General features: G+C 45.4%; 2 protein-coding genes across 2 annotated transcripts in view; one reads left to right on the top strand and one right to left on the bottom strand.

The window, feature by feature from the left end:
* LOC310666130 (intelectin-like protein) overlaps window positions 1-24,440 on the bottom strand; it is an 814,635-nt gene that overhangs the window by 619,501 nt on the left and 170,694 nt on the right. The window lies entirely within an intron of this gene.
* Window positions 1,478-23,751, top strand: APH1A (aph-1 homolog A, gamma-secretase subunit). The gene is made up of 7 exons (XM_083416809.1): window positions 1,478-1,652; window positions 8,783-8,953; window positions 10,033-10,106; window positions 12,010-12,132; window positions 14,085-14,212; window positions 17,566-17,689; window positions 22,268-23,751. Exons 1-7 carry the CDS (start codon window positions 1,540-1,542, stop codon window positions 22,330-22,332), a joined length of 798 nt encoding a protein of 265 aa, XP_083272935.1. The 5' UTR covers window positions 1,478-1,539; the 3' UTR covers window positions 22,333-23,751.

The following is a 24,440-nucleotide window of genomic DNA, read 5'->3' as shown; positions in this document are numbered from 1 at the left end:
TCCCGCAGTTTGGTCAAACTCATGCTTTTAGCTTCAAGAACACTGTCCCACCACCTCGTCCTCCGTCGTCCCCTTCTCCTTGTGCCCTCCATCTTTCCCAACATCAGGGTCTTTTCCAGGGAGTCTTTTCTTCTCATGAAGTGGCCAAAGTCTTGGAGCCTCATCTTCAGGATCTGTCCTTCCAGTGAGCACTCAGGGCTGATTTCCTTCAGAATGGAGAGGTTGGATCTTCTGTTGATATCTATTTATTTATCAGTAGCTATCTATCAATATCTACCTATATCTATTTATTAAGTGTGCCGTTGGCAGGTTTTGACTGAGCTTCGGTGTGTAAATAGGATAATTGTATAAAATAAAATGTAAAGTAAGCCAAATAATATGGAGAAAGTAAAGCTTAAGTGCATATTTAAGGAATTTAATTCGGGAGTGCAAGATCAGAGGTCTTGACAAATTAAATCAAAAATGGATGTACAGTACAAAGCGAGCATTAGTTAAAGAATGAATAACCGTTTATTTTTTTATTTCTCATTTCGCCTGCAATATCTATTGTACACTTCTGTTGCAAAGTTTTCAATCAATAAAGCACTCAAAAGAAAAAGAAAAAAAATATTTTTTATTAAGTGTGCATATCAATATCTATTGATTCTATCTATAAAGAATATCTTTTATATATATATAATTTTATTAGTTTTTTAACATATCATTTTCAACAGTAATTAAACATACTTTTACATCTTATTCAAATTTTTGACTTCCATCAATCCTGTCTGAAAATTTTCCAATCTAATCTCTCAGTATGCATTTCTTATCTTCCCTATTACATTTCAAACTCATAACCAATATCCCTATCTTTTTCTACTTTGTAACACTTCGTATATTTCTCCTTACAAAACGTGTTGTAGTCCTACTAGCCTAATTTGTCGATTACAGTTGCTCTTCAAATAATTCATAGACTTCTTCCAATCTTCTGTAAATCTCTGATCCCGCAGGTTTTGAATCCTTCCTGTCATTTTGTCCAATTCTGCATAGTCCATTAATTTCATCTGCCATTCTTCTTTCGTCGGAATTTCTTCTTGTTTCCATTTCTGGGCTAACAATACTCTTGCCGCAATTGTTGCATATAAAAACAATTTAACATCTTGCCTATTAATGTCCTGATCTACAATATCAAGTAAAAATGCTTCTGGTTTTTTAAAAAATGTATATTTCAACATCTTTTTCATCTCATTATATATCATTCTATCTATCACATTATATATCTAGGAAGAATATCTATCTATCTTTAGAGGAGGTCCCCTCTACATATTCACACATCTATGGAGCTGAGGGCGGGGCGAATGGCGCACGCAGCTCCTTCCCCCGCCTCTCACCCGAGGGACTACATTTCCCACGAGGCCTTGCGGGACCGGCCCCTCCCTATGGGCGTGGCTTCCCCGCCCCACCGGCTCCCATTGGCCGCCTCTGGCCCCGCCCGGGCTCTCTGCCGGAGCTTCCCTCCCTGCCTGGTTCCTGCTGCCTCCGGCGCTGCTTCTCGGGGCGATGGGGGCGGCGGTGTTCTTCGGCTGCACCTTCATCGCCTTCGGGCCGGCCTTGGCCCTCTGCCTGCTCACCGTGGCCGGGGACCCCCTGCGCGTCATCATCCTGGTGGCTGGGTCAGCAGGGGGCTGGGGTTTTTTGGGGGGAGGAAGGGGGCTGCGGGGGGGGGGAATCCCCTCTTCTTTTTGGAGGGAGGAAAGTGGGTCCCGGTTGGGGGAGGGTGACGTGGAGAGGGGGCTCCGGGGCATGTGCAGAAAGACCTTCCGTTGTAGGTCTCTTCCTAGCAAAGAGAGGAAGGTTATGATTGAACGATAAATTGCAAAACAAAAAACAGGATTATTCCCACATTTCCTGTTTGCAGGCAGAGAGATCATAGCCTTGTTTTGTTCACGTGTTGTTTTTTTTGTTCTTGGGGACGGGAGAAGGCTCTGGCCATAGCCTCTTGGTTTGGGGGGAAGGGGGCTGCTGGGGGGGGGGGAAATCCCCTCTTCCTCTTCTTTCTGGGGGGAGGAAAGTGGGTCCCGGTTGGGGGAGGGTGACGTGGAGAGAGGGCTCCGGGGCATGTGCAGAAATACCTTCCGTGGTAGGTCTCTGCCTAGCAAAGGCAGGAAGGTTATGATTGAACGGCAAATTGCAAAACAAAAAACAGGATTATTCCCACATTTCCTGTTTGCAGGCAGAGAGATCATAGCCTTGTTTTGTTCACGTGTTTTTTTGTTCTTGTGGGGAGGAGAAGGCTCTGGCCCCAGCCTCTCAAAGAGAAAGTGGGAGGGCTTTCCATAGAATCACAGAATGTAGAATGAAGGGACCCCCCTCAATGCAGGAATCAGAACTAAAGCATCCACGAAACGTGGCCACCCAACCTCTGCTTTAAAACCTGCAAGGAAAAGAGCTCGCCGCTTCTTCCTGTCGGAAAGTTCTTCCTGATGTTTAGCTGGAATTGCTTGATTGCAAAATTACCAGGCCCACCTTTTAGGGCAGAGATCATAGTCTTGCTCACAGATTCTGGTGGAGGGGAAAGAGGAATCTGGGGCATGTGCAAAGCACTTCCTTTGCAGACTCCAGGCAAGAAGGGGGCAGGGAATGAATGACAGATTGCAAAATTATTACTCCCACTTTTTTTCATTTTAAATCGGAGATCACAGTGTTTTGCTTGGTTTTGTTTTGTTCATATAAGGTGCAAACTTCCACCCATTTCTAAGGGTGGAGTAAGCTCAGTTTGAGTAGACCTGTAGAGGGTTGTGGGGCCTGGAGTGGGGGGCAAGAGCCCCTCTGGGGGCAATAGGGCTGGTGGGTGGAGGCCTCCTCTTTTTTCTAGGGTCAGGGTCTTCTTGAGGTTATGTGGGTGATATGGAAACACACTTATGAAGGTGAGGGTGGGGAGGGGAGCTCAATGCACAGAGCCCCCCATTTGAAGGTCCCAGTGTAGCAACAAGAGGTTATAACTGATGGGTTGCGAAATTATTATCTCACCTTTTCATTTTAAGGCAGCTTAATTATATTTGGGTTTTTCATTTATGTTTGCTTAGGTAACCAGCTCTATATCCATACTTTTACCGGGGAGTAAATCCCATTGTAATCTGTGTCATTTTAGCTCTTGAGGATTATTTATTTATTTGCACATAACCGCGCAACGATGGGAGATCGCTTAAGCGGTTTACATAGAAAGGCGATTCTCTAAATTGCTTTGATATGCTATCATAGGAAGCAACTCATAAGTGGAAATAAATAAACGATCCTTTTTAAAAAGAGAAGAAAAACATATTTCTTTCTCTCTATTATAACCAACAACACAGTGCAAAGTGGGTGGGCATAAACTGGCCCATTTGCAGTTTATTGGCCAATTCTGCCCACTTGTGCCCCCTCCCACCAAGACATTAACTAACTTTTCAGGCACTTCCTGTTCCTTTCTCCCTGATAAAGTATCCGGTTTAAAATACTGTACTATCTTAGCATCAGTGCTGCTACCCCAGCATGGAAATAATCATCTTTTTTTAAAGACATCTTTTTTAAAAAAATCAGAAACCATTTTTTTGCGATTTTTCTAAGGAGCTTGTCGGTCTTAAGAGCTCCTGGAAGTCGCAGTCTTCTCTGGGTCATCTTCCCTTAAAACCCATATTTTAGGACCAGTGGGCTTTAAACAGAGTCAGACCCTTGGGTCCATCTAGCTCAGTATTGTCCACTTGGACTGGCAGCAGCTCTTTGGGGTTTCAGGCAGTGGGACGTTCCCAGCCTGACCTGAAGATTTTGAGGATTGCTCTCTGGGATCTCCTGCGTGCAAAGTACCGTATTTTTTGCTCTATAAGACTCACTTTTCCCCTCCTAACAAGTATGTGGAAATGCGTGTGCGTCTTATGGAGCAAATGCAGGATGCGCAGCTATCCCAGAAGGCAGAACAGCAAGAGGGATTGCTGCTTTCACTGCACAGTGATCCCTCTTGCTGTTCTGGCTTCTGAGATTCAGAATAATTTATTTCTTGTTTTCCGCCTCCAAAAACTAGGTGCGTCTTGTGGTCTGGGTGCGTCTTATAGAGCGAAAAATACGGTATGTGCTCTTATCACTGAGCTGCAGCCTTGTCCACATGAATCCAAATAAAGGGATTGATTTACTGCTTTGTCAGTGATGTTACAGATTTAACCCCAGACCTTCTGCGTGCAAGGCAGGTTCCCTACTGCTGAACCAGGTCTTGTTGGCTGTGATTTATTTTTTTTTGCAGAAGTTACAATCCAATCCATGTCCTTTCCTTGTTTATTATTGCCTCCAGAGTGTAGGAAGCCGGGTCTGGAGCACATTTTGCTGGTGACAACATTCTAGGCTCTGTTGCAGATGGCGGGAGCTTGCTATGATGAGTTTTGGAGATGTATTGAGAGCAAGCAAGGTGTGGTCGATGCCTTCCTCTTCCTTGCATTTGAAGCCTGTACTTGAAAAATGCGCCTGCAGCATTTATTCCCACTGAGTAAATCACAGCCCCAAAGGGAAGGTGCTAAAACGTCCCTTTGGAAACTGCGAGAAAGCACCTTTGGTTGACAAAAGGGGGCATTGTGTGTGTCCTCTACAAATCTAGATTTTCCAGTTCTGCTGTTTATTTACAAAAAAAAAAAACACCAAAGCCTTCATTGCATTGCATTCCTTCCTTCCTTCCTGCAATGGAGCACATGACAAAGGTTTGCATGTGACCGAACTTCCCTTAGATAGCTCAGAGGAGAGAAGTTAGATACATCATGACAGCCTTAAATAATTTAAGCAGAGCTTTCTGATACCTCCAACTCAACCTGTCTGGTTTGTGGCCGGTGTGCGGCTCAGAGACTTCTCAGGTATAAAACTCAAAAGGGTTTCTGAAGTCCAAGATCAGATATCCAATTGTGGTAGCAAACCCTGAGTGTAAACAGTTGCACCACGAAGGGAACGGGCCAGTTGCTGTCTCTTAGCCCAGGAATAGGAAAACTCGGTCCTCCAGATGTTTTGGGACTACAACTCCCATCATCCCTAGCTAACAGGACCAGTGGTCAGGGATGATGGGAATTGTAGTCCCAAAACATCTGGATGACCAAGTTTGCCTGTGCCTGTCTTAGCCTAACCTACCTCACAGGGTCGTTGCGAGGATAAAGTGGGGAGAGGGAAACTATGTTTGCCAACCTTGAGCTCCCTGGAGGAAAGGTGGTTGTTGACATCTGTCTGTTTCGAGAGAGAGTGGAATGTGCCTCCGAGGTGAAGTCAAAATTGCTGTGTTAGCCGCACCGAAATGACCTCCTTGGAACGCAACCTAGGCAGTGTGTCTGGAGGTCCTGGGCTGCTCAAACGACAGACAAGACCCCCCTCTCAGCCTCTGATGTGGTCCAAAGGAAATCAGAAAGACGTTTGGCACCAGATTGGCTTACAGGAGTTGCCGGAATGAGGCGGACAAGGCGTCTTAGGGACTCCACTCTGCATTTGTGTAGAGCAGCCGTGGCGAAGGGGCTTGAATAACTCAGAGAAGCTATGAACTATGCCGTGCAGGGCACCCAAGATGGACAGGTCATAGTGGAGAGTTTTGACCAAACGTGATCCACCTGGAGGAGGAACCGGCAAGCCACTCCAGTATCCCTGCCAAGAAAACTCCATGGACAAAGACAACAAGCATATAAAAGTTATGACGCTGGAAGATGAGCCCCTCAGGTCGGAAGGCGTCCAACATGCTACTGAGGAAGAGCGGAGGACAAGTACAAGTAGATTCAGAGCTGATGAAGCGGCTGGGCCAAAGCCGAAAGGTCGCTCAGTTGCGGATATGCCTGGAAGCGAAAGGAAATTCCAATGCTGTAAAGACTCCCTGGAAAAGACCCTGATGTTGGGAAAGATGGAGGGCACAAGGAGAAAGGGACGACAGAGGGCGAGATGGTTGGATAGTGTTCTCGAAGCTACCAGCATGAGTTTGACCAAACTGCGGGAGGCAGTGGAAGACAGGAGTGCCTGGCGTCCTCTGGTCCATGGGGTCACGAAGAGTCGGACACGACTAAATGACTAAACAACAACAACAGCCTTTCTCAACCTGTGGGTCCCCAGATGTTGTTGAACTACAACTCCCATCACCCCTAGCTAGCAAGGCCAGAACTCAGGAGTGATGGGAGTTGTAGTCCAACAACTCCTGCTGGTGTAGAGCATGGGTTGGCAAACTAAGGCCCGGGGGCCGGATCTGGCCCAATCACCTTCTAAATCCGGCCCGCGGACAGTCCGGGAATCAGCATGGTTTTACATAAGTAGAATGTGTCCTTTTATTTAAACTGCATCTCTGGCTTATTTGTGGGGCCTACCTGGTGTTTTTCCATTGAGTAGAATGCGTCCTTTAATTTAAAATGCATTTCTGGGTTATTTGTGGGGCATAGGAATTCGGTCATTACTGTTTTTTCAAAATAAAGTCCGTCCGTCCCCCACAAGGTCTGAGGGACAGTGGACCGGCCCCCTGCTGAAAAAGTTTGCTGACCCCTGGATAGAGTTTACTCTTTGGCCTTGTATTCTCCTGAAGATATCCTGCAAAGCAGCAGAGATTTAGGATCAGAGATTTCCTCCTCCTAGATAGGCTACCTTCCCACCTGCCCCTCACTTCCTTCTGCAGCTTGTGCAGAAACAGCCTTTTGAAGCCACTTTTGGTCTCGTCCGCTCCATCCTCCGGGGCCTTTCTTCACATACAGAGGAAGTCCCTGACTCTCCGAGGGTTTGAGACCCATCGGCTACCCTCACCTGGTTTAGCCTCCCAGTCAAAGCCGTCTCCTGGGGTATATAAGCTCCCAGGTTAGGTTGACAGCATCTCCAGCTACAGGTGAAACCCTGGACGTCTGATGCCAGTCCATGCAAATAATAATAATAATTATTAGAATAATAATACATTATTTGTACCCTGCGCATCTGAACTGGGTTTCCCCAGCCACTCTGGGCGGCTTCCAGCATATATAAAAACTTAGCAATGATCCTGAGCTAGGTAGAGCTCAAGGGTCTGACTCTGTACAAGGGGGCTTCTTATATTCCTTTGAGATAGTGCTGAATTTAAAACAGGGTAAGATAAAAATCAATTATTCTTTTTATTTTTTTAAAATTGGATTTTTTAAAAATTTAAATTGGATTTTTAAAATTTAAATCGGATTTTTTAAAATGCATTTTAATCGGATTTTTGAAATAAAATGCTTTGAAAGGAAATATATTTCTAAAGACAGTTTTCTATTTTAGTTACGTTATAGTCCAAAGACTATTCATCAGGATTTGTTTTAAAGTTTTTCATGTGTGCTAAAACTCAGTCTTAAGGTTGTTGTTTTTAACAAACATGGATACATATGATATAATGTTATTGTTTTAAGTTAAATGAATTGTTAAATTGTTATTAAGGGAATGATTATTTTTCTCCTTCCAATAAAGTACAGCAGAAAAATATTCCAAAAATAACAAGTTCACTTATTAAACCTCACAATAATTTCATAATTATCTGTCTATGTATTTCTAATCATAGTATAAACCAAATCAGTAATTTTGGATATGACTGTAAAAACTACTCTGAAAATTTATTATTCCAAAAATGAAAACTTCATCTGGTTGTAAGTGTTAAGATTGTACCAGCAAGAATGAGTCTTTCTGTAAAAAAATAAAAAAGATTTAAATCAAGTCTTTCTGACTAGTGATTTAAATTGTGATTTAATTTGATTTGATTTTAAATCAAATCCACCCTGATTTAAATAACTGGGATAAGGCTTGACAGGGTTCGGGTTTCTGGCAAGTGGTACTCAGAAGCATTCCTGCCCCCCAAAAGGCATGGGAGGTGGGCTGTTCAACTCAGCTGTTGTCAGCCTGAGGCCTTGCAGCTGTTTTGAACTACTCCCATCAGCCACAGTGGTAGTCTGGAACATCTGGAGGGGCCCTGATTTTGACGAAGGTTAGTCTTAGCTTCTTCCCGCGAAGCAGAAAAAAATTCTGCGTAGTAGCTCGTGATTTAAACAGGTTGCAGAATGATTTTAACAGGTTGCTGGAAGTGGTTTATCCTGGTGTGAATCTCTTCTCCCCAAGTTCAGAGTACAGTGGTACCTTGGTTCTCAAACGCCAAAAACCCGGAAGTAAGTGTTCCGGTTTTCGAACATTTTTCAGAAGCCAAACGTCCGACGCAGCTGTCGGTTATTGTTTCCAGGGCACCTGCACCAATCAGAAGCTGAGCCTTGGTTACTGAACATTTCAGAAGTCAAACAGTCTTCTGGAACTGATTAAGTTTGGCGCTTTTGTTTTTGCTATTTATTTATTTATTTGGAGGCTTTTTCAGTTAATTTGTTTTTGTTTTTGTGTGGAACCCAGTTCAGCTACTGGTTGGTTGGTTGGTTGGTTGATTGATTGATTGTGACTGTGGAAATGGATAAAAGCCCCCCAACCAAACAATGACAATCATCAGTGAATGCAGTTAAGAAAAAAAGTTAAATTTAATTTTTATCACCTGCAATATCGTCTTATTTATTTTATAGTACAGTACATTGATTATTGCTTTCATTTTATGGGTCAGTGGTCTCGTTAGATAGTAAAATTCACGTTAAATTGCTGTTTAGGGGTTGTTTTTAAAAGTCTGGAACGGATTAATCTGTTTTGCATTGCTTTCTATAGGAAAGCACGCCTTGGTTTTGGAACGCTTTGGTTTTGGAACGGACTTCCAGAACGGATTAAGTTTGAGAACCAAGGTACCACTGTATGCGCACACCTGTTGATAACGGTTAATGACCTTTTATTTCTCTCGCTGTCTATCCAGGGCCTTTTTCTGGCTGGTCTCCCTGCTTCTGGCCTCTTTGATCTGGTTTATCTCGGTGCATCTGAGCGACCGGGAAGATGGACGTCTACAGTACGGCCTTTTGATGTTTGGGGCAGCTGTCTCAGTCTTGCTCCAGGAAGCCTTTCGCTTTGCGTACTTCAAGCTCCTCAAGTAAGAGTGCCTTGCTAAGCTGTGGCAAGTACAGTGGTGCCGCGCAAGACGAATGCCTCGCAAGACGGAAAACCCGCAAGACGAAAGGGTTTTCCGTTTTCAGGGGCTCTTCGCAAGACGAATTTCCCTATGGGCTTGCTTCGCAAGACGAAAATGACGAAAATTTTTGAGTTTTTCTTCCGCTCCCCAACCCCTTTTTCTGAAGCGCTAAGCTGCTAATAGCCTTTTAGCAGCTAAACTGCTAATCCCTTAAGCCTTAAAAAGCCGTTAATAGCCCTTAAACTGCCAATAGCGCTAATAGCGCTAATCCGCTAATGGGCTTGCTTCGCAAGACGAAAAAACCGCAAGACGAAAAGACTCGCGGAACAGATTCTTTTCGTCTTGCGAGGCACCACTGTAGTCCCACTTCCGCGCCAATTTTTTTTTAGTTTTTTTATTTATACTTTTCAGATTTATGCATCCCATTAGTTTTACAATCAATTTAAAATTTCGAAATTTGACTTCCTTCCCCCTCTTTCTGTGGTCCATTTTTATAATGGTCTTTTATTGATAAATTTAACGCGGCGTCTTTTTTTTTTTTAAAAAAAGAAACCACTCAAAGGTTTTTTATTGCAATCAAGTGGTGTGTATAAACCTTGTTGAATAAATAAAAGTAAATTGATCCATCCATCTCCTTTATATGCATACAAAGGATACCAAAAATCAAAACATAAAACTGGAGTCTGTTCAGAAAAGGAGATACTTTGAGATAAAACTAATAAACCAATGGAAAACAATTGTTCACTGAAATTTCCCAAATAAAAGATGGGGGTGGGGGGAAATGCACCAGGTGCATCGCAAATAAAATGGAGTACGGTTCAAAAGAAAAACAGAATTAAAGAGTCGGAACCTAGGAGCTCTTGGGTAAACCTGGAAGTTTTTAAAGAGCATTCAGGGATTATTTAGTTGTGATTTCTGCATTGCCAGACTACCCAACCTTTCATGTCTCTTCCAACACTATGCTATAAAAATCTCGTGACTGTCTCTGCCTCACAAACCGCCGACCGATTTCCTGCTTTATTTTTGCATCCTGCCCTCAGGAAAGCTGACGAAGGGCTGGTGACCATCAGCGAAGACGGCCGGTCTCCCATCTCGATCAAGCAGATGGCATACGGTGAGCGAATTGCTGGCTGTTCCCTTTCCTGCGTGTCTGTCTCCCTACGTGCGTCACAACTGTCGCTGAAATAGTTCCTCCTTGTAGAATCCAGATGTCCCTTTCTGGCCTTAAAAAGCAGCCGCCTGTAACCGACAGAGCTAAAGCAGAAGCCCTTCACACTTCAGAATTTGGTTTCCTTTAAAGCTCCATTTTCAAAGCGTCCCCTCCCAAGTGAAATACAGTGGTACCTCAGGTTACATATGCTTCAGGTTACATACGCTTCAGGTTACAGACTCCGCTAACCCAGAAATGGTGCTTCAGGTTAAGAACTTTGCTTCAGGATGAGAGCAGAAATCGTGCTCCGGCGGCGCAGCAGCAGCAGGAGGCCCCATTAGCTAAAGTGGTGCTTCAGGTTAAGAACAGTTTCAGGTTAAGAACGGACCTCCGGAACGAATTACATTGGTACCTCGGGTTACATACGCTTCAGGTTACACACTCCGCTAACCCAGAAATAGTGTTTCAGGTTAAGAACTTTGCTTCAGGATAAGAACAGAAATCTGGCTCCGGTGGCGCGGCAGCAGCAGGAGGCCCCCATTAGCTAAAGTGGTGCTTCAGGTTAAAAAAAGTTTCTGGTTAAGAACAGACCTCCGGAACGAATTAAGTACTTAACCCGAGGTACCAATGTATTATTTTTTTAAAATAATTTTTATTAACCGGCCAATCAAATCAAATTAAATCACATCACATAAATTCCGAATTACAAAGCCAAATTTTAAATTTTGTTGAGGGGACCCATATTTCAAGATCCGAAGGGGGATTCTGATCATCTTCTTGCTACTGCGTTAATGTCCAAATCAGTCCAAACAAAGTTCATAATTCTATCCAGTCTTATCTTGCTGTTTCCACATCACATCTTGTTCATATATTTTCTCTTTTTTCTTTATGATCTCTTCTGATAGTCTCCTTAAGCCGATAAACACCAATAATAATCCTGTGTGAATTTTTCCGTTCTTCCAATCCTCAAATCGAGATGGTTTCCATATAACATCGCCTTCATAGATAACATCGTAGTTTCCATCATTAATTACAGAACTGTCGATTTTAAGTCCCTCTGAGGAGTTTCACCCACAATATAAAAACAGCTCTATTCCTCTATTTCTCCTCTCAGACTTAAGTCCTCCGACAGAACTTCCCAATATGGCGACGATATTTTTAAAGCCCTTATACATTCCACGCTCTTCTTAAAACATGCTTTGGTTCGAAAGTTTCGAAAGAAAGAAAGGAAAGTTCCCCCCCTCCCCCATCAGCCCCTTTGCCCTACCGAGTCTTGGCGTATCTTCTCATAATCTATGCTTGTTCCTCCGACTCGTCTTGATTTATCAGAGATCTCTTCTGTTAGCAGTCTTTACTCCCCCTCCTTCCTCGAAATATGTTCATTCCTTCATCCAAATTGTTTCTTTTGAAGTTCTTGCAGCTAGTGGCGCGAATCAGAGACGGCGTCCAGGAGCGCCGAAATCCCACAGGAGGGCTTTGTGCCAAGTGCCCCCATCCCCACAAATTTGGGGGTGGTATAGGGCACAGCAGGCAAGGCAGCCCCCCCCCCATTCTGGGGGGTAGGGAGGCTAATTACTCCCATCATAGCCTCCAAATTACCTCGTGTGGGTCGGAGAGATGTTATTGTCAGCCATCTTCTGATGCGCCCCCTAGTGGCCCCCCGAGGTACCAATGTAACAACTTTGCTGACTTTTTCAGACCTCTTGAGTTGCCCTTCCCCTGTGCATGCAAATTCCATTATAAACTGCTCTCACAATGGAAGCTTCTAGTTTGGAAAGTGATGTCCTGTAAGATGAGGCAGGGCATAGCAATAAACGTTCTCAGAGTGCTGTGAAATTTGGTTTGTCCTTGATACTCTCTTCCGCAGTGTCGGGACTCTCCTTTGGAATAATCAGCGGGGTCTTCTCTGTCATCAACATCCTTGCGGACTCCATTGGGCCAGGCACCGTGGGAATCCATGGGGATTCACCCCATTACTTCATCACTTCAGGTATTACACACCTGTAAGGTTCTATCATATTACAAAATCTGGAAGAAAGAATTGCTGGAGGAAATGTGGAGTGATGGGAACCTACAGTCATATGTGGTGGGATTGTCCGTTAGTTAATGAATTCCAGAAACAGATTGGTATAGAAATATCGGGAATTGTGGGTAGGAAGGTGGAAATATCTAAATTGATGATTCTTATTAGCCTGAGTGACACCAAGTTAGAAACAAAAGAGGAATGTAAATGGGTAAAGTTGATAGTAACTGCAGCCAGACAGGTTATAGCGAGTAACTGGAAAAATGCAGAAGAGCTAGGGGTGAACCAATGGAGGTAAAAAATTGAAAAAATATTATAATCTTAGAATATCTATCTGTGAAGATACATAAAATGAAAGGGTTTAAGGTCAGTGAGAAGAAGGAGAATTGGTTTGAGAAGATACTGAATTATTTGGGCAGGTTTGAACAAATTGGGCAATTAAAATGTTAAAAATTAGATAAACCTTGTGGAGAGAGGAGTGTTAAGGTATATAGAATTGTACGTATAGTTGATTTGAATATGTTATCATTGATTATGTATACCCAATATATCAGCTGCCGGGGGGCGGGGGCGGTTTCATTGTTTTCACTGTTTGTGTTTTGGTTGTTGGTAAAATAAAAATTAAAAAATCACTTCAGGTGACATACTTTCGGGGACATAGGAAGGCCATCGATACTGAGCGAGACCTCTGGGGTCCATCTAAGTTCTCAGTGTTCCCTACGGGTGGGGAAAACCTTTGGCCCTCTAGAATCCGAAAGGAGAACATGTAGAATGGTCTCAGCCCTTATATACCTGACAGACACCTGCACTCCCCAGGTGAGGATAACCAGCTTATCAGGAGGCCCATTCCATACAATAGAGCAGACACCCCCAAACTCGGCCCTCCAGATGTTTTGGGACTATAATTCCCATCATCCCTGACCACTGGTCCTGTTCGCTAAGGATGATGGGAGTTGTAGTCCCAAAACATCTGGAGGGCCAAGTTTGGGGGTGCTTGCAATAGAGAAACAAGGCCTTCAAGGTTGTGGCACCTCTCATTTGGAATTCTGACATGCTAAATATTGGAGAGGTGCTGTCTCTGTTGAGTTTTCTGTTTTATAATTTAAAATATTGATTTAAACAACCTTAAAATATCAATGACTTCTTCTCTTTCCACGGTTCATTTTGCATAACATAAATCCCTGCATATTTTATATAAACTAAACCATTCAGTAATCCATTGTTGCACCCATCAAAGCTTATTTACACTGTCAAATTTATCTTAATGCTGCCAGCGTTTTCAAATGTACACAATCCCCCCCCCCCGTATTTAATAAACACTTTCCAATCTTCTTTAAACAAACGTTCTTCTTGTTCTCTTATTCTATAAGTAGGTCTGCAAGCCACGCATACTGTATTCCATCAGTCTAAGTTGCCATTCTTCTTTGCTTGGGACCTCGCTCGTTTTCCATTTTTGGGCTAACAAAACATGGGCCGCAGTAGTAGTAGCTTACATAAATAACCTTTTTTTGTCCAGAAGAGATCTTTCCTAGTCTTTGGTGTGTAGTGGGATTGATTTTAAGAAGTCCGATCACTCCTGCCTTTGGGAGGAAGGATATATGTTTAACAATAGATAAAATAAAACACGCATCCATCATCTCTGAATGTTGGCTAATGGGAGTTGCTGTCTAAAATTATCAGGATGGCCAAACTTTCCCCTGCCCTGCTCCACACTGACTAATAAAGGCTCTCCAGTAATGGGACAATTGCAGCCCTACCTGGGGAGCTGGCCACTTGACAGTCCAAAAAAGATTGGCAAATGATTCTGTAAACCGGCACTGTCCACATGGAACAGACTGCCAAACCACCGATTTTGAGAAACAGCGTAAATCGTACTCGCCGCAATATGTGTGAACATTCTTCCGCCCTCCTCCTTTCAGCCTTTCTCACGATGGCGCTGGTTTTCCTACACACGTTCTGGGGCACGATCTTCTTCGACGCCTGCGAGAAGGGCCGCTACTGGACTCTGGCGTTGGTGGTCATCAGTCACCTGGTCACGTCCGGCTTGGTGAGTAGAATGACCCGTGTTACATTGGAACATCAGGAGAGAACTGTTGGATCAGGCCCCAGTCTGTTCCAGCGTCCTGTTCTCGCAGTGGCCGAATGCCCCCAAGAACCTAGAAATCGAGATAGACTGTCTCTGGAGCTGGAGGTTCCATAAGAAAGTCAGAAGAGCCCTCTAGCTGGGTGAGGTTAGTGGCTCATCTAATCCAGAATCCTGTTCTCGCGGTGGCCGAGCAGACCCCCGAAAGGGAAACTTGCAGAGGAGACATGCTTGCAGGAACACTCCTGCATATTTCTTCACGCAGCGTGTGGGTTAAACTACGGAACTCCCTCTCGCAGGAAGAAGAAGAGTTTGGACTTGATATCCTGCCTTTCACTCCCCTTAAGGAGTCTCAAGGGATGCAGGTGGCGTGTTAAACCACAGAGCTTAGAACTTGCAGATCGGAAGGTCAGTGGTTCGAATCCCCGCGACGGGGTGAGCTCCCGTTGCTCGGTCCCTGCTCCTGCCAACCTAGCACTTCGAAAGCACATCAAAGTGTAAGTAGATAAATAGGTACCACTCCAGCGGGAAGGTAAACGGCGTTTCCGTGTGCTGCTCTGGTTCGCCAGAAGCGGCTTAGTCCTGCTGGCCACATGACCCGGAAGCTGTATGCCGGCTCCCTCGGCCAATAAAGCGAGATGAGCGCTGCAACCCCAGAGTCGGCCACGACTGGACCTAATGGTCAGGGGTCCCTTTACCTTAAGGAGTCTGAAAGCGGCTAACAATCTCCTTTCCCTTCCTCCCCCATATCCTTTATTAGAGGAGAATCCAATCAGATGAATGAATGCCCACCTTCAGTGTGAAGAGTGATCCTCTACTGAAAGTAAACAAACCAATAATCCCAGCGCAGAGAAAATTAACATGCCAAGGCTGAAAGTGAAAGGTGATAGCTTTCTACATGCAGGGACATATTTGGTTTCCTGTGTAGAAGCAGGCTGGGAATGTCCCTGCCTGAAACTCTGGAGAGCTGCTGCCAGCTGGTGTAGGTAATACTAAGCTAGATGGACAAATGGTCTGGTTTGGCATAGGGCAGCTTCCTCTTGACCTCTCCAGAACCATGGGGATTGGAATCTTGCTATTATTTTTAAGGGATGGTCCACAGCTTGGTGGTGGATCATCTGCTTTGCATGCAGAAAGTCCTAGATTCAAACTTCGGCATGTTCAGGTAAGGCTGAGAAAGACATCTTGTCTGCAACGCTGGAGAACTGGAACAGTCAGTGTAGATGATACTGAGCTAGGTAAAGGTAAAGGGACCCCTGACCATTAGGTCCAGTCGTGACTGACTCTGGGGTTGCGGCGCTCATCTCGCTTTACTGGCCGAGGGAGCCGGCGTACAGCTTCCGGATCATGTGGCTGACATGACTAAGCCACTTCTGGCAAATCAGAGCAGCGCACGGAGACACCATTTACCTTCCCGCCGGAGCGGTACCTATTTATCTACTTGCACTTTGACGTACTTTCGAACTGCTAAGTTGGCAGGAGCAGGGACCGAGCAACGGGAGCTCACCCCGTCGCGGGGATTCAAACCGCCGACCTTCTGATCGGCAAGTCCTAGGCTCTGTGGTTTAACCCACAGCGCCACCCGTGTCCCAACGGAGCTAGATGGGCCCAAAAGTTTAGAGAATAGCTTCTCTCTCTCTCTTGTAACCTTAGAACCTGGGGATATCCAATGAAGTTGAACACTGGGAGGTTCAGGACAGATAAAGAACTTCTTCATGCAGTTCATAGACTGGAACTCGCTTCCACAGGAGGCAGTGATGGCCACTAAGCTGGGTGGCTTTAAAGAAGGATTGGACAAATTCATAGAGTGAAGCTATCAGTGGCCATGAGGCACAACGGTTACGTTCTACCTCCACGGCCGGAAGCGGCAATGTCTCTGAATTCCAATTGCTGGAAACTGCAGCAGGAGAGAGATTCTCTTGTGCCCAAATTCTGTTTGTGGGTTTGCCACAGGCATTGGGTGAGAACACGATGCTAGACAAGGTGGGCCTGATCCTGCAGGACACTTACTTTGTTTTTATACTGTCCCTTTGTCCTGTTGTTTATTGTTAGGGTGGGGTGGGGATTTCTCCATTTAATAGTGAATATTGAATTCACCCAGTAATGTGAATAGTTTTATTCCTGCGCCCCTTTTAAAAATCTTCTGGTGTTAAAGGTCTCAAATGGCGCGGCTTAGTTACAACCACCCCTCTCCCCAGATTTCCAAAGGCTTTTCCTGGTGTTGCAAAGTGAGGCCTTCTAGCAGGACTCTTGATTTGTTTTCCTCGCACCCCCTACCTTCTCCACTCTTCTCCTTAGCAGTGTAGGAGGAGGAGAGGATGGTGGGAGGACATTAAATGCGAGATTTGCAGTCACATGAAAACCATCTGGCCTTCTAGAACAGCAGGGAATTATCCCCTAAGCCACATCGGTCAGCCGCAGTTGCCGTGGAGACGAGCCTGGGCTGCCTGCTTTGAAGAGGTTTATGGGATGTGGAAGGGATTGGCAGCAACCGCAAGGAGAGGATACAGGATCAGATCATACAGCTGGAAGGGCCCTCCCTAGGTCATCCAGTCAACCCCCTGCAATGCAGGAACCATAGCTAAAGACTGGATATGGAGCTCCATCTGGTACGCAGGATGCGACCCTCCCTGCCCGCAGACTGTCTTTCCAGAGAGACACATGCTCTAGTTATCTCCCACTTGGACTCCTGCAATGTGCTCTACATGGGGCTACCTTTGAAGGTGACCCGGAAACTACAACTTATCCAGAATGCGGCAGCTAGACTGGGGACTGGGAGCGGCCACCAAGACCACATAACACCGGTCTTGAAAGACCTACATTGGCTCCCAGTACGATTCCGAGAACAATGCAAAGTTGGTGCTGACCTTTAAAGCCCTAAACGGCCTCGGCCCAGTATACCTGAAGGAGCGTCTTCACCCCCATCATTCTGCCCGGACACTGAGGTCCAGTGCTGAGGGCCTTCTGGCGGTTCCCTCACTGTGAGAAGCCAAGTTACAGGGGACCAGACAGAGGGCCTTCTTGGTGGTGGCACCCGCCCTGTGGAACGCCCTCCCATCAGATGTCAAAGAGATAAACAACTACCTGACATTTAGAAGACATCTGAAGGCAGCCCTGTTCAGGGAAGCTTTTAATGTTTAATAGACAATTGTATTTTAATATTCTGTTGGAAGCCACCCAGAGCGGCTGGGGAAACCCAGCCAGATGGGCAGGGTATAAATAATAAATTATTATTATTATTATTATTAATGGAGCAGATTTATTGTGGTCTGAAATCCTTTGTTCTGAAATCCTCTCTTTTTCTCCCGTCTCCACAGACGTTTCTAAATCCTTGCTATGAAGCCAGCCTCATCCCCATCTTCATCATCACCTTCTCTATGGGGGTCTGGGCCTTCTTCACTGCCGGAGGTTCCCTGAGGAGCATCGTCACCTGCCTGTCATGTGAGGGTCGCACTTCTGTGTGGGAAAGGATCAGGTGCAGGGCAATAGCTAAAACAGACCACCACCCGCAGTCCACCTAGGTTTACACAGGCATGGGTAGGAGCAGAAACAGCTTGCTTGACCTAAGCAAATACTGTATTTTTCGCTCTATAGGACGCACTTTTCCCCCTCCAAAAATTAAGGGGAAATGTGTGTGCGTCCTATGGAGCCAATGCAGGCTCCTTGGCTTCAGCGATAGCAACGCAAAGCCTCCGAAGCGCAGAGGGAGCGCTCCCTCCGCGCTCTGGAGGCTATGCGTTGCTTTTGCTGAAGCCTGGAGAGCGAGAGGGGCTTTAGGGATAGCCGCCTGAAGCCTCCGGAGCACAGCGGGAACTCGCGCTTATATATATATATATATATATATATATGTTTTGGTGTCCTCGGGTGTCTTCCCGTGTAAAAGTTGGGGTGTCTAGGCGACGTTTCGACGAGGTCTCACTCGTCATCTTCAGGCTGGTGCTTTCGGCTTCTTGTTACTGGAACAGAGCAGGATCTCAGTGTTTGAGTTCCTATAAATACTGTTGAGGAGGTGTGGTGTATAGCCTCCAATGTTCTGGGCAGAGAGGAGGTTCCCAGGCTAGTGTGCCTTTTCTTCTTTTGTTCCTTAATTACTTGAGGGATATCTTGAGTGATTTCTTGAGTGATTTCCTGAATCCCACTTAGGTGGGTCATTAGGTGTGGATTAGTTGCTAAAGCCTTCGTGTCTTGAACTCTTGAACTTTGTGAAGAGTTTTTCTGAGAAGATGGCTGTACTGCACTTGGTTGTGCTCTGGCTTGGCTTCGTGTATAGGGGCGAGCTGTGGTTTTGTGGCCTGTGCCAGCCAGATCTGTGTAGGGATTGCAGGGGGGTGCAGCATCCGGAGGTGCCACCCTGGTTTGGCTACTGGATGGTGTCTGTAATTTATCTGTGGAGAGGGTCTGGGTTTGGGTCTGGTGTGGTTGATTGGTGATGGCGTTCTGTGTGCCTCTGGATCTGGTGTCAGATTTTGTGGGGAGGGCTAATTTCCAGATGTCTGGCAAGCGGGATGTGTCGTCACGCTTGTTCATGTTGTGAGGGTGTTTCTCTATCTCGATGGCTTCCATGATTATTCTCTTGTGGTGATGTTCCATGTTAAAGAGCAATTTGGAATCTGCAAAATTAATTTCGTGTCCTGTTTCTTTCATGTGTTGGAAAAGAGAGGAAGTTTTTTCTTCTTTTTTGACGGCATTCTTGTGTTCTGCGATCCGTGCATTTATTCGTCTGTTTGTTTGTCCAATGTACGTGGCTGGGCAGACTTTGCAGGGTATTTCATAGACCCCAGACCCGTGAAAATCTACGAAAGCAAATATCTCACCTCTACGGGGAGGAAACCTTCCAGCTGACAAGAACCTACGAGAAACTAGAAATCCGAAGAGCCACCATCTTATGTGATCTCTTGTTCCTACGCAACTGCCGAGACAACAACTTAATTCCCACATGCTTCCAACTTAAATTCCACTCTAAAACCCCAGCTACCGAAAGGATCCTGAAACGAACTGAACTATCTCTAATCAGAAACGAACTACACAAGAAAAGATACCTACTAAACCAAACCAACAAAGATCTACTCACTCTTCACCTCAAACTCTGTAACAAAATCCACCCTGCACTCTGGGACAAATGCAAACAACTAGCCGTCTGGAGAGCTGAAACGGAGACCTCACACAAGACAGACACACACACCAACAAACTCCACAAACTAGAGAAACGCCAGAAGCCCAGCCACCCTCCACAACAACCCATGAAACAAACAGTACATAACATATCAGACAGGATCCTCACCTCAACTGAAACCAAAGTACTCTCCAAAGGTTTCAACTTTGCAGTCGCCCCGAGACGCATCCCCACGGAAAACATCATATGCGGAGTCGAAGCTAGCCTAACCAAAATCAATCCAGATGAAGCCAATAAAATCAGACTTGAAGTCACCAACATCCTCTGCTCCAGCAAACCACCCAGAAGCAATTTACACAAAGAAGAACAGAAAGCACTCACCAACCTGAGGAAAGACAACAACATAATCATTCTCCCAGCAGACAAAGGTAATGCCACTGTTGTGATGAACACATCAGACTACCAAACAAAACTATCAAATCTACTCCAAGACCCTACCTACCAACCTATAAAAACAGATCCCACCACCTATCTGGAAAAAACCACCAAATCCAAAATAAAAGCCTCTCCTATCAGTGAAGAAATCCAGCTAAGAATCATCCCCAGAGAAAAATCATCCAGATGCCCCAAACTCTACGGCCTCCCCAAGATACACAAAGAAGGAACACCACTCAGACCAATAGTCAGCTCCATAGGCTCACCTCTACAAAATCTCGCTAAATTTCTCGCCAAGCAACTTCAGCCCTATGCAGAATCCATCTCTTCACACGTTCCAAACTCCTTCCAGTTCATAGAAACAATAAAGAAGCAAAACCTACAACCCAATGACCTACTTGTGAGCTTCGATGTTGTATCTCTCTTCACACAAGTGCCCATTAATGAAGCCTTGACAGCCATTCAAAACAAATACAATCCCCCCGAATACATCTTGGACCTGACCAACCACTGCCTAACCAACACGTACTTCATCCACAATGGACAAAGATACAAACAGATAGAAGGAGCACCTATGGGATCACCCCTCTCACCGGTCATCGCTAACCTGTACATGGAACACTTTGAAACCAATGCTTTAGACAAGTCAGAACACAAACCCAAACTTTGGCTCAGATATGTTGACGACACCTTTGTAATTTGGCCACACGGGAAGGAAAAACTGGATAGCTTCCTCACACATCTCAACAGCCTACACCCCAAAATACAATTCACTATGGAAATAGAAGCCAACAACCAACTTCCCTTCCTTGACGTCCTAATCTACAAAAAACCTGATGGCTCCCTAGGACACACTATCTACCGGAAAAAAACACACACCAACCGCTACTTACATGCACAATCACACCACCACCCTGCACAAATAAACTCCGTAGCCAAGACTCTCATCTCCAGAACCAAACGCCTGGCTGACGAAGACCACTTGACAACTGAGTTACAGAATCTCTCAAATGTGTTAATTGCCAATGGATACCAGCAAAACAGGGTTACGAAGCTAATCCAAAAAGAAACACCCCCCAAAAACCAAGACACAGAAGAAAACAATGGCATAGCCCTCCTTCCTTATATCAAGGGCACTACAGATAAAATTAGCAAAATCCTCCATAAACACAATATCAAAACAGCCTTTTGCACCAACCAAAAAATAGCCAATATCCTCAGAAACCCCAAGGATAAAATTCAGTTGGAAAACCAAGGGGTCTATGAAATACCCTGCAAAGTCTGCCCAGCCACGTACATTGGACAAACAAACAGACGAATAAATGCACGGATCGCAGAACACAAGAATGCCGTCAAAAAAGAAGAAAAAACTTCCTCTCTTTTCCAACACATGAAAGAAACAGGACACGAAATTAATTTTGCAGATTCCAAATTGCTCTTTAACATGGAACATCACCACAAGAGAATAATCATGGAAGCCATCGAGATAGAGAAACACCCTCACAACATGAACAAGCGTGACGACACATCCCGCTTGCCAGACATCTGGAAATTAGCCCTCCCCACAAAATCTGACACCAGATCCAGAGGCACACAGAACGCCATCACCAATCAACCACACCAGACCCAAACCCAGACCCTCTCCACAGATAAATTACAGACACCATCCAGTAGCCAAACCAGGGTGGCACCTCCGGATGCTGCACCCCCCTGCAATCCCTACACAGATCTGGCTGGCACAGGCCACAAAACCACAGCTCGCCCCTATACACGAAGCCAAGCCAGAGCACAACCAAGTGCAGTACAGCCATCTTCTCAGAAAAACTCTTCACAAAGTTCAAGAGTTCAAGACACGAAGGCTTTAGCAACTAATCCACACCTAATGACCCACCTAAGTGGGATTCAGGAAATCACTCAAGAAATCACTCAAGATATCCCTCAAGTAATTAAGGAACAAAAGAAGAAAAGGCACACTAGCCTGGGAACCTCCTCTCTGCCCAGAACATTGGAGGCTATACACCACACCTCCTCAACAGTATTTATAGGAACTCAAACACTGAGATCCTGCTCTGTTCCAGTAACAAGAAGCCGAAAGCACCAGCCTGAAGATGACGAGTGAGACCTCGTCGAAACGTCGCCTAGACACCCCAACTTTTACACGGGAAGACACCCGAGGACACCAAAACCTGCATTCCTGTACCCGTGAAAATCTACGAAAGCAAATATATATATATATATATATATATAATCTAAAGTTCCCAGGATCCTCTGGGAGGAAGCCATGTCTGCCTAATTGATCCAGTTTAAAGTGGTTAAGATAGGACCAGAGTCTTACTAGCAGACAACTGGCCAAAGATTGCCCAACTGGCAGCAGTGACCACCCAGATCACGTGGTTTAGATGGAATCAAGCCAGTGGTTACCTCTATACGTCTCTCTTTCTCTGTACTGACACAGCCCCCTTTTCTTCCAGGCCGGCGGAAGCAAGCTGACCAAGTGATGGTCTACTCTGCTCTGCAGCTTCCTGTGGAGGACTGAGCCCACCCTTTTTCAGCATCCTGGATCTGAGGATGCTCCTGAGGACCACCCAAGTGCCCTTCTGTTGGCTGCAGCCTCTGCCAATCAAATCCACGCCCTCTCTCTTCCCTCCCCCCTCTGCCTGGCACAAGTCCAGAGTCGACTCTCCAAGCCCAAGGGATGATTCCTTTGGCCCGAACTGACAGCTCTGATGGCAGGATGATAACTACTCCCAAGAAGAGCTCATTACATATTCCGCGTGCTTGGGAATTCAGTATTCCATGTGGTTGGGAATTCAATATTCCATGTGGTTGGCTTCCCTACCATCCCTCCAGTGTGTGTAAGGAGGTATATTTCCTTGACTCTGATCTGCAAGAGGGAGAACATCGGTTAATCTCTTAAGCAGTTTCATCTTTTCGGTAGAGGCAAACAAGGCCACGTAATTTGTCCTCCGATGTTTTCTTGGGACACACAATTTCTTGGAGCCAAAACGAGCCCCTTTTCCCTCTTCTTCAGCGTCGGGGAGCTCAGGATATATACAACCAATTCTCTTTCTGGGATGTGTGATGTTGACGTAAAAGTGGTGCGAAGTTAGTTGTGCCTAAGCTAGCCACCCATTTCTCCTGGTTGGCAACTCTGGCCAGAGGGCCAAGAGAGGAGAGCAGGCCTGCTCGACCACAATCCACCCTCCTCGAATGAAGCAATTCCCATCACCATCATAATACCAACTGGAAGCTGGTTGGAGCTGTTCAAGACGGCCCGGATTTGGCCCTGCTGCCGTGAGTTGCCGATCCTGCTCTAAGCTACAAAGAGAGCACGATCCCCTAAAGCGATGAGGTTACTCTAGATCAGTCTTGCTGACGGCAGCGAGGGTCAGTCATCCACTTTTTGCTGTTAAAACTCCCAAACCGGAATGATCTCTTGTTCTGAAAGAATCCTTCCTCTGTGTGCAATTGATTTTGTTTTACTGTCGTTCTTTTTCAAGGACAAAAACTGAACGGAAGTTTCTTTTTTTTCCTTCGAGAGGACAGAAGAGGTGGCGCATGAAAAGCCTTTGGACTGAAACGCCTCCCTGTTGTCCTCAATGTGTTGAAACACTGGAGCCCTGGATTTTTAATATATGTGTGTCTGAATGCGCGAGGGCAGACCTTCCTAAGTTGTTGGGGACTCCCAGCATTCCCTTGCTCCTGGGTCATCTTGGCAGGGGCTGAAGGAAGATGGACTCTCGCAATATCTGGTGGGCCACAGGTGGACTCCCTCCCTCAATGCTAGCCGCGGTCAAGCTCAAGGACCACAAAAGATAGCAGGCCCCTTAGATGATGAGAGCGGCCTTCATGGGATATTTGAGGACGGGAAGAAGAAGAGCGAGGTCCAGTTGAGTGTGTACGGTTGCCATATTTCAAAAAGTAAAAATCCGGACAATAAAGTTGTTGATCTTTCTTCCTTTCTTTCTTTTTTTCTTTGCAAAAAAACCCCACTTCCAAGATAGATTTCCCCGGACTTTTTAATCAATTACAGTGGTACCTCGGGTTAAGTACTTAATTCGCTCCGGAGGTCCGTACTTAACCTGAAACTGTTCTTAACCTGAAGCACCACTTTAGCTAATGGGGCCTCCTGCTGCTGACGCGCCGCCAGAGCACCATTTCTGTTCTCATCTTGAAGCAAAGTTCTTAACCCAAGGTAATATTTCTGGGTTAGCGGAGTCTGTAACCTGAAGCGTATGTAACCCAAGGTACCACTGTATTGTATTTTAATATTCTGTTGGAAGCTGCCCAGAGTGGCTGGGGAAACCCAGCCAGATGGGCAGGGTATAAATAAATTATTATTATTATTATTATTATTATTATTATTATTATTATTATTATTATCATCATCAGTTTGGCCTCTGCCCTTTGGAACAGCAGGAAACAAACTTGCTCCATCTTCCATGGGGCAGAAGGAAGAGGTCGGAGGGGGAGTTTTCCTCCCCCAACCCACAGCAAAAGCCCAGAGATACCCCACCTCGCAGACCGAGGGGTCTTCTTTGCTGGGAAAGGTGGTGGTTTTAAAATGCCCACCTCTCAGAGGCCTCTGGCTATTTTTGGCAAGGAATGCAGGAATCAGCTGATCCTGTGTTGGCAAGGCTCCCT

Source organism: Podarcis tiliguerta, assembly GCF_965153285.1.
Source record: "Podarcis tiliguerta genome assembly, chromosome: 16".
Lineage (NCBI taxonomy): Eukaryota > Metazoa > Chordata > Lepidosauria > Squamata > Lacertidae > Podarcis > Podarcis tiliguerta.
Note: the sequence above shows the minus strand (reverse complement) of the source record. Positions and strands in the feature narration are given on the sequence as shown.